At 35.7% G+C, this 15,066-nt stretch overlaps 1 protein-coding gene across 1 annotated transcript; it reads right to left on the bottom strand.

Moving 5' to 3' along the window:
- Window positions 1–1,572: 1,572 nt before the first annotated feature.
- Window positions 1,573–2,103, bottom strand: LOC123888650. The gene is made up of 2 exons (XM_045937763.1): window positions 2,068–2,103; window positions 1,573–1,922 (listed from the first exon to the last, which is right to left on the bottom strand). Exons 1-2 carry the CDS (start codon window positions 2,092–2,094, stop codon window positions 1,605–1,607), a joined length of 345 nt encoding a protein of 114 aa, XP_045793719.1. The 5' UTR covers window positions 2,095–2,103; the 3' UTR covers window positions 1,573–1,604.
- Window positions 2,104–15,066: the final 12,963 nt, after the last annotated feature.

Below are 15,066 nucleotides of genomic sequence, written 5' to 3'. Positions count from 1 at the left end.
CACGTTCGGTTCGCAGTTACCGAAATGTTTCAAGATGTCAAAAGACTTCGGTTTTTATAAACCGCAGTACCCCCCAGGGGTAAAAACGGAATTTCAGGGGGTATAAAAGAAATGAGGGGGGTCGGGAGAGAAAACTTCATATAAGATAAATTTGGGTATATTTCATTTCATCTATAGAGACAAGGCCTTATTGTATTGAATGTGTTTTTGCAAGTTCACATAACTTCACCATTGCTGCAAACCGTCATAAGAATCAACGAATGACCATCATGGTTCTTTTGTTATGGACCATTGATAACAATAAAGTAATTGAATGTGTCATGACTAGTGTAAGACCCGTGCGGATGCACGGGTTTAATTAAAATATTTAATTAATACATAATCTAACAATTATTTTCAACCATAAATAGTAAAAATTATAAAGGATAAATTTTTTATAAATAAATTAAAAATAAAATTTCCCAAAGGTAAGACCAGATTATTAAAACTAATTGATATTTATATTCAAAGTCCGTACTACAGACACATGTTGCATGAGCATAAATAAATAAACTTTCAAATCATTGAAGCTAATGATAAGTTATCAAACATAATGACAATAAATCAGGTTCAATAACTTTGTCGATAAAACACATCAGAGACATGAGATTTATCACAAACAAAGTATTTCATAATATATATTTATCTTGAATGGAGGTCTTGCACATGATCGTAGATATGATGACCAATATATTCTTAATCCTTTAGCTTCTTTTTGAATCACTTTAGCACATTTGAATATTTGATCACAAAGTAATGATACAATTATTATCTGCACAGACCAACCCAAATAGATAAATTTCAATTCTAACTATAAGTAAAATACAAACCAATTAATATTCATCATCAGGAATAAGGGCATTCCACGACTTAATAAAATTACATACCATATATTAAAGAAAAATACCAAGACCTAGAAAACCATCAACAATTAATCATTAATATCAATCAAACGATACCGCGTCTACGATAATCATCGCAATCTTCACAATCTGCCAGATCTATTTCAACGACCTCAATATAAAAAACAATCTTAAATTCTTTCTCTCCAAATTGTTGTCCCATTGAAATGCAATTTTCAACAATATAGGGTTCAATATAATTAGCTAAATCCTTGCTAATGGGTAAATTGGCCAACCTTCGAGATAAAATGAAAGATAAAATAGAGAGATAGAAAAGAGGAATCTTGAAACTGTATTTATAGATAGGAGATACAATAAAATCACTTTCGGTTGGTATAGGTTGAAGTCCAGCCAAAGGCTGAACAAAAAGCTTATAGAATCCTTGTACATGAAGTTCTATTGTTATTGCTTTTTCATCGGAACTATTTGCAGACACTTTAGTAGTTTCTGCACTAATTGTGTGGTTATAGATTTTGCTAGGAATTTTAAGTTTCCATAGATCTAACATTTGGAGTGGAGTAAGGTTTGTGGGATTATTTGAGGAAGAAGACATTGAAATGGAGTAAGGTTTGCACACGTTACCTTGGTGTGAATAATCTCATCTATGAATATATGATTCTACACAATGACATAAGAAACAAATAACTTGATACACAATGACCATTAATCGATGAAAATTACAAAATTTGTAAGGTTCTTCAAATCAAAATTACCTATTAGGTAATCATAGTTAACAGAGTAGCTAGCCACTTCAGCAAGATCGGTGAAAGAAAATCCCAAAATAGGAATATCAGAACTCGCAAAATTCTGAACTTTGGTATTCGATCGAAAAATCAATTTGTAAGGATGCAGAGTTGTACGATAAAATCCAACGACTGGAACAACATCAAAGTTTGATAGCTTATAAACTTCCCCTTCCTTTAATTTATTCTGGAATAGGTAAACCAATTCTTTCCTTATCAAGGCATGAATCTTACCTCCCTGTGTATTATTCAAAGTTTCGTTATTTATAGATCAACCATCACCAAGAACACGAGAAACATATCAAAACAAAACCAAAAAAAAATAATCATACACAATAATCAATTCTATGAATTAGCAAACAAACCAAATATTACGAACAAACCTTCTCATCTATCAGCACCATTTCCATAGAGTTCAACTCATTAAGCTTCATAAAAGAAGAAATTGCCCACATACGGAGGACACGAACTTTGAACTTCCATGAATTATGCCCAGGAAGAACATCGCACAACATGTCAAATTGGGTTGCCATTTCGAAATCGAATTGGATGACTGATTCAGCCTCAAATGCAATGGAAGAAGAAAAGAAATTATGGATATTTATAAGTGAGAATCACAAACAATAACACACTGTTGAGAATAGTCTTATTCAAATGATTATAGAGAAAAGAAGAATCAGAATATATTCTTACCCAATTGCTAGAAACAAAGCCGCATAGTATTCCCATAATCAGAATCAATTTACGCGCGCAAAGCTTTTGAAAAACGAATCTAAAACACCCTATTAAGCTGGAACAATCGCACATGATAAGCTGGCAGTGTTTCTGTGAGCATGTTGATGTGAAAGCTCCTGGAACGGCGAAGAGAACGGCTTTTTTGCCTTTTGTTAGGTCGGAAACTGTTATGGTTTGGACTTCGCCGGCGGGGTCGAGGTATGAGAAGGTGGATTCGGGAAGTTTGTCGCCGACGGAGATGGTGGCGGAGATTTTGGATGAAGTGGAAAATCGGAGAGGTTTTGGGTTGAAACGATTGAGTTTGAGGGGGAGGGTAAAATTGGAAGAGAGGGTTTTGGTTTTGGGAGATAAGAGTGATGTGGTGGTGGAAGAAGAGAGGAGTCTAGAGAAAGAGAGAGATGTATCCATTGATGAGAATTTTGAGGTACAATCTAATAGTAAAAACCCTATTTTTTCTAAACAAACAGTGGCTCAATCAAGGAGAGTTCAGTATTTTGAAAACTGGATGATTTTTGGCTGAAATAGTTCTCGACGAATGGGTTTGCATTGTTAATATATAGGATTTAAGAATGGCAACTTTATTTTATTTTTTTTATGAAAAGAATGCAACAACTTGTACTGTAGATGTTATTATGCTAATATTCTTTAATAAATAAAATATTTTCAAAAATCTGCACTATTTTATATAGTGTAACACCCTAACCCATACTACCCTTAAAAACGTAATTTTAAAAACTTTTCAACAAGTGTAAAGGCAGAGTGCCACGCGGTAATTAAAACACAAAGCATACACACAGAGCGTCATGAAATTTAACATGAAAAGCAACAGCGGATTCCAATCAAACCAAGCATGCATATATATACATATATATATACATAAGCCATATTCATCCCTAAGGATGTCACTTATACAAGAACTAGCATAACAAAAAGGTAACACCGATATACGATGAAATCCAAGCGTAAACCCCGACTCGATGTTACATTACCAGAGCATTCACTATTTACAAACTCTAGTCAAAAGCTAGTACTAAGAGGAGTAATCTATGCTAAGTCTCCTCACCAAAAGGTACTTCAACACCACGCTAGAACAGCAGTCTAAACGTCGGCACAATCCTCAGCCTGAATATCTGAACCCCCAAAGGTCCAGCAAATAACACAAAGCAGAGAGTTAGAAAACATAATCGCATATCATACGAGCATAAGAAAGACCTTACACTTTCGAACTACATCATACATATTCTAACTCACACCAAAACATCGCACTAAACGATTATCAATTAATAAAGTTCAACACAATTCAACCAAATAATGTCACGTACCATTTATCAAATATATGCGCATTTACCCTAAGGTATCTAATGCCAATTAATTCACTGTCATGCCATCCCTAGACATAACTAAATGCATGTGGCACCAAGATGTCACACCAACGGTGGACCAAGAACAGTTTTATATCATGCTGGATATGTCGGAACTTACCGAACCATCTTATCTCCCTTGGATAAGCCAAAACAGTTTTATATCCTGTTGGATAGCAGCTCTGGACTCATGGATTCATCTAATCCGATCCTCGGCTTCATTATGGACACATAATCCATTTTCGTTATTGGAACCCAAGTTTCCAATGTTCACATACAATCATGAATGCATGTATGCATACACATATCAACCATATGATATTCTCTAGCTCGAAGCTACACTTTTATGAATGCGGGAACACAAATCCTAACACATTCACTTAACATTGCACATTAATGCCAAAACATAACATTGCTCATTTTAAGCTACAACTTATTGCATACACGTTTATCATTCATATAACGATTAACAATAAGCATTAACAGTATCAACATGTATCAACAATCATGTAAGGATACTCTTAAACCATGTTACAAGTGCCTAACCACACTTACAAACATCAACAAAAATTGCTGTCTCAGAGGCCTTCGCTAAGCGAAGCCTTAGCGAGACATGGCGAACCTCACCAGGAAGTCACCTGCTCATGGCGAGCATTGGCGAGCTTCAACGAACTATTCGCTGAGCGAAGGCTTAGCGAGCCTAAGCGAACCTCACCCGGGAATCACCTGCTCATAGCGAGCTTTGGCGAGATCCAGCGAACCTGTTCGCTACAGCGAACTCCTGGTCGCTTAGCGAACTACACCAGAAAGAAAATATCTGCTCTTGAGTTTCTAAGGCGGTTTAACCTCAAATCAACTCAAAAATTCATTCAAACATGTTATAAATTCATATAAACAGCCATTCCAAACATATATGGTATCAAGGAACATTAATCATCCCTTCCAAACATCCAAATACCTCTAACAATCAAAATCATGGCAATTACTTGAGTTTTAAGCAACTTTCATAAACTTTCCAAAAATGATCCAAACACATACATATTTTTCATGAAATCAAACTAGTGATTAACACATACAAAGTGATGATGAAGAACATCATACTCACATACTGTTGGGTTTTTGTATATTGGCTACATTTTGCGAAAACATATTTTAGCCAAGTGTTGAGACAAATGTGCTGACCCCAAGTGTTGAGACAAATGTGCTGACCCCAAGTGTTGTGACAAATGTTGTTACACTTTGGAACAACACCTGACTCTGTTCTGCGCGCGCCAGCTAGCGTTTTTATTTTCTACTCAATCTTTCGAAGATTTGATTGAAGAATTATTTCGTGGTTTCTTATACAACAAGGCGCACGTGATCAATGTGATTCAGAAGGCAGCTGAACCCTAGTTCTATTTTCTAAAGGAATTATATTTTTAGAAAATATAATATTTGTTTCAAAAATATATCTTGTGAAGATTGCTGCAAAAATATAAAAGATTTATTTCAAATAAATCTCTGTGCTTCCAGAAGATTAGAAGATTTAATTTTAAAATATATTTACAACAAATATATTTATGGAAGGAATATTTGATGCAAAGAAAGATTTGGTAAAAATATATATTTTGCATCTAGAAGATTTCTTGGAGCTGAAGCATTGTGAAAAGCCCACGAGGCTGTGCTATTTAAAGGGTGCTGCTAACCCTATTTTATTAACCGAAACTTGAAGCAAAAAGAGAATATCAAAGATGTAGTCTTTTAAGGGTTTCGTGTCTTTAAGCCGCTCTCTAGGAGAGTTGGTGTAAAGTGAACCACTCGAGTTGTGAGATGGTCACCATGTCCTCACTCAGAAACCTATAGGTAATGAGTTGAGTATTGTAATTGGAGGAAGCTTTTAAGTAACTCCAAATTGTGAACTTAGTCGTTGGCTAGGTGGTGATGTTATTGAAGTGTGTCTTCATCTTTGTCAAGGAGAGTGTCTCCATTATGTTGTTATTGAAATCCTTACTGGTTGTAAGGTTGAGGGGAGTGAGACGGGGTCTCATATCTAGGAGTTCCTAGGTAGAAGTTGCATTGGGTAGGGATTAAGTGAGGAGTTGTAAACGGGGGAGTTTAGCTCCGAATTAATACTGCTGATAGTGAATTTCCTCCTGGATTGGTATCCCCCAGATTAGGCTGTTAGGCTGAACTGGGTTAACAATTATGTGTGTCGTTTATGCTTTTCAGTATATGTTTTTAATGCTCTGTTTTATTGTTCTTACTGCTAAGACAAGTGTTGCGACAAGTGTCGGCACATCGTGGACAACACTTGTCTACTGTGTACCAGAATTTCAATTGGTATCAGAGCAGGCATCCTGTTCTGTATCTGGGTGAGATCCTAGGGAAGATACTTTCTGGTTATGAACAAGTAAGGAATACTGAAAAGTTGTTTGAACTTGAAGAAGTTCATATTTGTTTGAATGGTCCCTAGAAGTGGAGGATGGACTATTCATGGCACGGTGTATAGCTTTGATGTTTGAGCTTCTGTATGGTTTGATTTATCTTCAAACCTATGTTAACCTGTTGCACCTGAAGTGTGGAGTTTGTGCAAAGGTCATTATGGTGTGCCTGAAGTTTGTTGAGGAGTTTTCTGGTTTGAATTCCGCTGCATACATATATGATGGGAAAACTCCTGGTGTTTTTGAGTGTGCTACACTCTGTTCTCCTCTGGTGAGGTTCAACTAACTTGTTGGAGATGCCAACGATACTTGAGGGTGATCTCAAGTCCACTCATAAAGGCACTCATATATGAGTTTGTTGAATAGAGATCTGAACGAAGTTGTGAGCAATTTATTTTTGCTTCTAACCCTAAAAGCCAACCTCCAGTGGCTTTGATAAAGGATCTATTATTATGGTACCTGAGAAGGGGACAGATGTCGTCCCAGATGTTGCTACATCTGACCAGCAGTATGCAGAATCTTGTTGGATTTATTTTGACACTAGAAACTTATGGTTGACTTCTTGGGTGAGTTTATTTCTGATCTAACTAAGTGGTAGTGCAGATGTGTGTTTTGCTTTTCCTGTGTAAGCTTGATAAAGGTATCTCATTCAAATTCTTTATGTGGAGATCAAGCTTAAATGTCAAGGACATTTTCTCTGATGATGACATTCGATCAATTGTTATTTTTAATTGTAATTTTAATGCTTTTTAGTTAGTTTTAAGGAGTTTTACATGATCAAAGAGAAGAATATTTGAAGAAATTGACACCTCAAAGAGTTGAAGATAAACACCAAAGGAGAAAAATAACTTAGAAAAATCGCAAGAATTTGAGCTGATTATCGCCCCTGTTTTTCTCGCGCTGCTACAAGGATCACATGGGGGCGCGATTTGCTGCTGCACATGCATATGACCAGCCATGCAATCTGCCTATAAGGTGCTGACACGTCATTAAAAAACAAATTGTTTTGATATGCATGAATAAGGACGTGATGTGTCAAAAGGAGAGGCTTGATCTGCTTTATTGCTAAAGCCTATATACATATATGACAAAAAAATCAAAAGGGGATTATCACTTCCTGAGAGGGATAGAGAAATATGTGCCGGCAGCAAAAGAGAAGAAGACTATTCTAGGGTTTCGCCGTCACGATCTTCATCGGTTATTCATGTATAATTTTCTTAACTCTTTTGTTATGTCAATTATTATTATGAGTAACTAATCTCATTAGATTAGGAATTATAGATGATTCTCTTTGAAACTATCTGAGCCATGTAACTACGTGTTCTAGTTTATTCAATGAAAACTTATAATTATTCAGTGAATCTTGTGTTTATTGCTTTTCGTTAATTGATCACTTTCGAATTGATTTTAAGTTATAAATCACTATTGACCCTAGGATTTATACTGGAACTAGATTAATTGTTTGTCAATCGTAATTGCTATAGGAATATAGAATTAATTGGCATGATTGTTAATATAACGTTCGTTAAAGCTTTTGATAATATTAGTTTCGCCTAAGGAATTAGGGTACTTTATTAGATAAACGGGATTGATGAGCCAAGGAATTGGACTCGGTCTATTTTGTTATATTGTCGTAATTATAAGAATTTCATTGTTGAGGACCAGAACCTAGAGTACCAGTTAGGGACAAAGAGAGGATTCAAATTAATTCCTAATCGTCTTTCTCTATTAAAAGTTCACGTTTCCATTTTCTTGCGATTTTAATTATTGTCATTGTTACTACAAATCAATCTGAAAACCCCCCCTTTGCAATTTATTTATTAATCCTAATTTAATTTAATTGTCTAGTTGAAAATAAGAACAATCCCTGTGGATACGAATCTTATAAATTTTATTACTTAGCGACGAATTTAGTTCACTTGCTAAAATTGTCATCAAGTTTTTGGCGCCGTTGCCGGGGATTGTTGATTAATTTTGACTAAACAATTTATTGTATATAGGATTTTTATTTATTATTTTCTGTTATTTTTATTTTATTTTGTATATAAAAAAAAAAAAAAAAAAATTTACCCTTCATGTTTATTTCATTGTGCTTTGCTACTGAAAAGTTTCCTTGAGTTTTGTAGTAATGACAGGAATATGGTATGAGAATGTATTGATTGATAGTGAAGAAATATGCATTCTTCGTTATCAATTATTGAGAGCAAGACTTGAAGAAAAATATAGGGAGATAGATATAAAGAAGCTAAAGGAGAGGTGTGTTTATTGTGATCAAAATCATGATTGCGAATATAATAAGAAACCTTGTAGTAAAGATGAAGAGCCACAAGTGATCATGATTAATTACAATTCACAACTCGAAAGTATTCTGGATGAATTCTGGAGGTCCAATCAAGTTCTCTGTGATAGATTTGAAGTGCAATGTGATAATCTCATGGATAAAGCAAATGAGTGTGAGAAGAAGTTGGTTGAGATGGAGATGAAACATCATGCCATTGTGGTAGAAGAAGAAAATTCGAAAAACAAAAATAATGGCATGAAAGAGCATTCAAGAGTAAAGAATGTTGATCTCTATGCGACATGTGAGTCTCCACCAATGGAAAGTAAAAAGAAATGTCACTTGAAAAAGGAGCATTATTCTTCTCTAAAGTGGAAGAGCACATATTACCAAGGCTTGGCTGTTAGAGGATGGGAGCACTTGACTCTTTATGTCAAGTTCATGGAATTCCTACCAAACAAGCGGAAGAAGAAGGATGATGTGTTCTTTTTGTCATATATGCCACCCTAATGATTGGTGACAAGTCAAGCTAATGACTGTAAAGAAGCGCTTAATGGGAGGCAACCCATCAGATATGTTTTTATTTTTTTTCAGTCTTTAATTTTTCAAAAAAAAAAAAGAGTCAGTCATGGTTGTTGTTTGCTGACAATCCCCTATGTTTCATCCTTATGTTACTTTGTTTATTATCAAGTTGAACGTTTTTATGTCTTTTCAGAATTGTCAGTGTGTAAACACCTGAATTTGCATGATGAGAATCTCTTAGACCTGCACATAAAAGAATAACTGATGTGTGACTGCTCATGAAAGCGCGATGGTTCAAGAGACATATAGACGAATAGGAAAGATGGAGTTTTGCACGGTGTACTAGTTCAACTTTCAGATACCTCAGCTGGTGAGCATATTGAGCCAAATAAATTCCACGGTATACCCTTTTTCTTTCACATCTTATGAGTGTATCCATGCTTTGTATATTTTCTAGAACTTGCGACTATTCTCTACTGTTGATTGGTTTCGCATTTACACACATAGAGGTACATTTGTTTGGTACTCTGAGCATTTTCAAGCTACCCTGTTTATTATTTATCCGTTGCTAAACCATTTTGAGCCTAAAAAAAAATAAATCTCTTTTCTTTCGGTGACATACCAAATTATAAGCCTTTTAGACCTGAAATTTTTTATCTGTTTGCCCTCCTTGGAGTTAGGTAGAAGCTTTAAATTTTCTTGTCATGACATCATTTTAAGTTTGGGGTTGCTTTTGGAATTAGCAACATCTTAAGTTTGGGGTAGGGGTACTTGAGAACTAAAAAAAAAAAAAAAAAAAGAAGATAATAATAACAAGAGACTCACAAAAATAATTGAGTTTTCTTCAAAAAATAAAGAGCCATTAATCATGAAAAATAGTGGCATCTTCAAAAAAAATTGAAAGATAAGTTCTCTAAGTACCTAATTAACAATGAATTGAGTCCCGATAATGGTAATTTTTCAACAAGGAATAGTAGTGGATATCTAACTCCAATTTAACCTACTTTTCCCAAAATTATCCCACCATTTACCCAAGCCAAGTTATAACACTCAAGACCTCAAAAATGTGTGTGATGTATTTACTTTGATTGACGTTTAGAATTTTTTCAAGCTTATGGTAAAATAGCATTTGCATGTTGATGGAGTGAATACCCTGTCAAATTGAGTGAATTGGTGAGTGAGAGATAAGGTTGAACTTTTAACATTGTGTGGAACGATCATTGGACTGAATCTGATTGAAGTCTTAGAAGCTAGAGTGTTGATTGAGCATGATCACTGAAGTTAGGACCGGTGGTTCTATTGCCGGATGAAGAGAAAAAGGTTTATGAGATTTTTATCATTCAAATTAATTTGTTAATTCACTAATAGTTTTGTTTTGACAGACATGTCACTTGAGGACAAGTAACAGTTCAAGTTTGGGGTTGTGATGACATTCGATCAATTGTTATTTTTAATTGTAATTTTAATGCTTTTTAGTTAGTTTTAAGGAGTTTTACATGATCAAAGAGAAGAATATTTGAAGAAATTGACACCTCAAAGAGTTGAAGATAAACACCAAAGGAGAAAAATAACTTAGAAAAATCGCAAGAATTTGAGCTGATTATCGCCCCTGTTTTTCTCGCGCTGCTACAAGGATCACATGGGGGCGCGATTTGCTGCTGCACATGCATATGACCAGCCATGCAATCTGCCTATAAGGTGCTGACACGTCATTAAAAAACAAATTGTTTTGATATGCATGAATAAGGACGTGATGTGTCAAAAGGAGAGGCTTGATCTGCTTTATTGCTAAAGCCTATATACATATATGACAAAAAAATCAAAAGGGGATTATCACTTCCTGAGAGGGATAGAGAAATATGTGCCGGCAGCAAAAGAGAAGAAGACTATTCTAGGGTTTCGCCGTCACGATCTTCATCGGTTATTCATGTATAATTTTCTTAACTCTTTTGTTATGTCAATTATTATTATGAGTAACTAATCTCATTAGATTAGGAATTATAGATGATTCTCTTTGAAACTATCTGAGCCATGTAACTACGTGTTCTAGTTTATTCAATGAAAACTTATAATTATTCAGTGAATCTTGTGTTTATTGCTTTTCGTTAATTGATCACTTTCGAATTGATTTTAAGTTATAAATCACTATTGACCCTAGGATTTATACTGGAACTAGATTAATTGTTTGTCAATCGTAATTGCTATAGGAATATAGAATTAATTGGCATGATTGTTAATATAACGTTCGTTAAAGCTTTTGATAATATTAGTTTCGCCTAAGGAATTAGGGTACTTTATTAGATAAACGGGATTGATGAGCCAAGGAATTGGACTCGGTCTATTTTGTTATATTGTCGTAATTATAAGAATTTCATTGTTGAGGACTAGAACCTAGAGTACCAGTTAGGGACAAAGAGAGGATTCAAATTAATTCCTAATCGTCTTTCTCTATTAAAAGTTCACGTTTCCATTTTCTTGCGATTTTAATTATTGTCATTGTTACTACAAATCAATCTGAAAACCCCCCCTTTGCAATTTATTTATTAATCCTAATTTAATTTAATTGTCTAGTTGAAAATAAGAACAATCCCTGTGGATACGAATCTTATAAATTTTATTACTTAGCGACGAATTTAGTTCACTTGCTAAAATTGTCATCATCTGACATCTGGAGAATCCTTCTGATCAAAGGAGCCAGATTTATGGAATCTTGTTTATGGCCATGAAACAGATTCTGTTTGGAGGAGAGTAACTTGTGTATACCAACCACTAGATGTGCAGCTATTGAAGGGGGGAATGTATAATTCTCTAGAGTGCTATGAGAAGTTATTAATGAGGAATCCTTATTCTGAAGCTGTGAGATCTTGAAGACATGTCAGGATGGAGGTTGTTTACTCTAACTTGATATTATCAAGTCTATGAGAGCATAGAACTCTTGTTCTGTTGTAGTGAAAAGAGCTTCATGGGATTATGAACATTGGAGCTGCTTCAACCTATGTCCAATGGTTGAATTGTTATCTGCACTTTGGAGTGTCATCCAAATCACATAGGATAGGCATTTCAGTTGCTTCTAGCAAGGAGAAGTTATTATTTTTGGGAGCAAAGGATTATTGCTCTTTGGTATTGAAAGTTGATCAACTACTGATGGTTGATTCTCTTGTGACCCCCTGCTGTTGTTAATTGTGACTTTGGTGCTTCCACTAAGGCCACAAGTGATTGTATTGCCGATTCTCTCAAGGGAACTGTCCTTGAGACTGATGTTGTATCAAATATTGACACATCTGTGGCACTTGAGACGGATGTTGTGTCAGATGTTGACACATCTATGGAACTGGAGACAAATGTTGTGCCAAGTGTTATGGCACCTGACTATTGTTTGATGACAAATGACAAATGTTGTGCCAAGTGTTATGGCACCTGACTATTGAGTCCGCTATCTATTATGACTGAGAATTTATATCTGTCTGTCAATGTGCTATGTGGGCTCGGTGAACCCAATTACGCTGCTGCATGCCTCTGGTGTGTGTTTTTGTTGAAGTGAAAGAAGGTATGTCTTGTATCTCTCTCTCCATTGTCTGGTGCACGCTAATCAAGGGAAATATGATTTAAATTCTTCGGCAAATGTTAATTTTGCTGTTGATGCTTCTACTAAGGTCAATAGTTACTGTATTGATGAGTATATCAAGGAAACTGTTCTTGAGACTAATGTTGTGCCAGATGTTTATACATTTGTGGCACCTGATACTGGTGTAGGCAAGAATGACCAAGATAATCCTGACCAGGTGGATACTACTGAGCAAGAAAGAATTCCAGTAGTAGTAAGGACTGATAATAACTCTGGTAATAATGTTATGGGTTATTCTAAATCTGATGAGAGTATTAGGTTTTTGTTTGCTGATAAAGAACCTTATGTTGACAAAAGAGTGGGTGATGATCCTGATGTTGTCATTGTGAATGACATAGTGGCTAGATAAGACACCTAGTGCTAATGTTGTAGGAAGAATCAGAAGTAGGGCTGGTAAAAATGTGACAACTGTCAATACACTTGTCCAGAAATCTAAATCATGAAAGGTGACAAGATTTGTTGGGAAGAAACCTTTTTACGGTCCACCAAGGACAAAGAGTAATAATGTATCTGTTACTGGGAGAAGAAAAAGAGTCTGAAAAGAAAGAACCCCCTTCTAGTAAATCAGACTTTGAAAGGGAGACAAGTGTAGCTACATTTGGTGACACATTCAGAAGAAGTGTGAAAGGAATGAAGGTCTGATGAGAACAGTGTCTGATCTAGGTGACTGTTTTGATAAGTTGGTAAGGGGATTTGTAGTGAATGTTGGTGACAATTGTGATGATCCTAAAAAACCCTGAGTATAGGCAGGTTTTTGTGAGAGGAAGGTGTGTTCACTTCTCACCCTCTATAATCAACAAATTTTTGGGAAGAAGTAATGAGGAAGTAGCTGAGCTGGAAGTCACAGATAATATTTGTAGAACAATCACTGGGAATAGGCTGAAGCAATGGCCTTGTCAAATGAAACTTTCTGCATCACAACTATCTCCTTTATATGCAGTTCTGAATAAGATTGTTGTTGTTAATTGGGTTCCTACCACTCATTCCAGTAATGTAGCCAAAGAATTGGCTAGGTTCATTTATGTTGTTGGAACTAAGGCCAGGTTTGATTATGGTGCTTATGTCTTTTATGCCACTTTAGAACATGCTAAATCTTTTGCTCTACAACTACCCATAGCATTTCCTACTTTACTGTGTGGTATTGTTCTTGACCAACATCCAAATATTCTTGTGGACACTGATGTCCCTTGTAAAAGAAAAGGAAAGCTGAATATTGAGCAAAGGCTGCTTGTAGGGACAAATGTTGCAGCAGGTGTTGGTACATCTGTCCAGCAAAAGCTGGTGCTCTCACTAGGCAGCAAATGATAACTGACTTGATTGAGTCTGGTACAGCTCTAGAAGCCAGGAAACTGAAGACTGTGATGATCCTTTGAGCAAAGAATTCATGAAGGTTTTTGACATGGGTAGATGTGTTGAATTTTCACCTGATGTGATTAATAAGTTTTTGGGCAGGAGTGAAGAACCTGAAGCTGAGGTAGAGCTTTCTGACAGTGCTATAGGCTTGAGTAACCTTATCTACACTGTTGGTACCAAGACCCAATGGAATTCTGACTCTTATATTTTTCAAACTACTAAGCATGCTAAGCCTTTGGATGTGAAGATGCCAACAACATTTCCAATGTATTTTGTAGTATTATTCTTGATCAGCATCCAAGAATTTTGATCAGCTCTGATGTTGTCTGTAAGAGGGAATCTCCTCTCACATTGCACTATAGACTAGTTGAAGGGACAAATGTCCCACATAATGTTGCAACATCTGGCAAGAAAATTCTGGCTTCATGACAAGAAAAGAGATGATTGCTGATTTGATGAACCTATGCAAGTTGACAACCTTGGTCGAAAGAAGTATGTCTTTGTAGTTGTTGATGATTCCTCCAGATTTACTTGGGTAAATTTTATAACTCATGATAAAGGTTCTGTCAGTTCCAATGTTGTGGGTAGTGTTGGAACATCTGTCAGATGTACCTCTCAAACTGTCGATCTAGTATGAATGTTGCTGTTGTTGATGACATTGTTGTTGAAATTGTGCATATGTCATCTTCCAAGGTTGTTGGTTCTGACACTTTGTCATCCCTCACTAAATTTGTCGTTGAGTCCCCCAAAGGAACCTAACATAAGTCTAATGTCATATCGGATGTTGAAACATCCTGGACCAACCCGTTAGTGTTGTTGAAACCTGTTCTGCAATCCCCCAAACTGATGCTTATATGGTTCTGAGAGTCCTCAATCTAATGAGGTTGAAGATCAACTAATGGTGGTTTGGAGTATTGATGTTTTGAATGTGGTAGAAGAAACTGATCTTGATGATCTTCCACTTGACCAAAGTTGTTGCTCAAAGTGTGACTAAAAAGAGAACTAGCATGGTACGACTGTTTGGATGTGCATTCTGCTGAGAAGTATTATATGTGTTCAGATGTGTTATGATCATATGCGATAATGTG

The sequence above is a fragment of the Trifolium pratense genome, linkage group LG6 (genome assembly GCF_020283565.1).
Source record: "Trifolium pratense cultivar HEN17-A07 linkage group LG6, ARS_RC_1.1, whole genome shotgun sequence".
NCBI lineage: Eukaryota > Viridiplantae > Streptophyta > Magnoliopsida > Fabales > Fabaceae > Trifolium > Trifolium pratense.
Note: the sequence above shows the minus strand (reverse complement) of the source record. Positions and strands in the feature narration are given on the sequence as shown.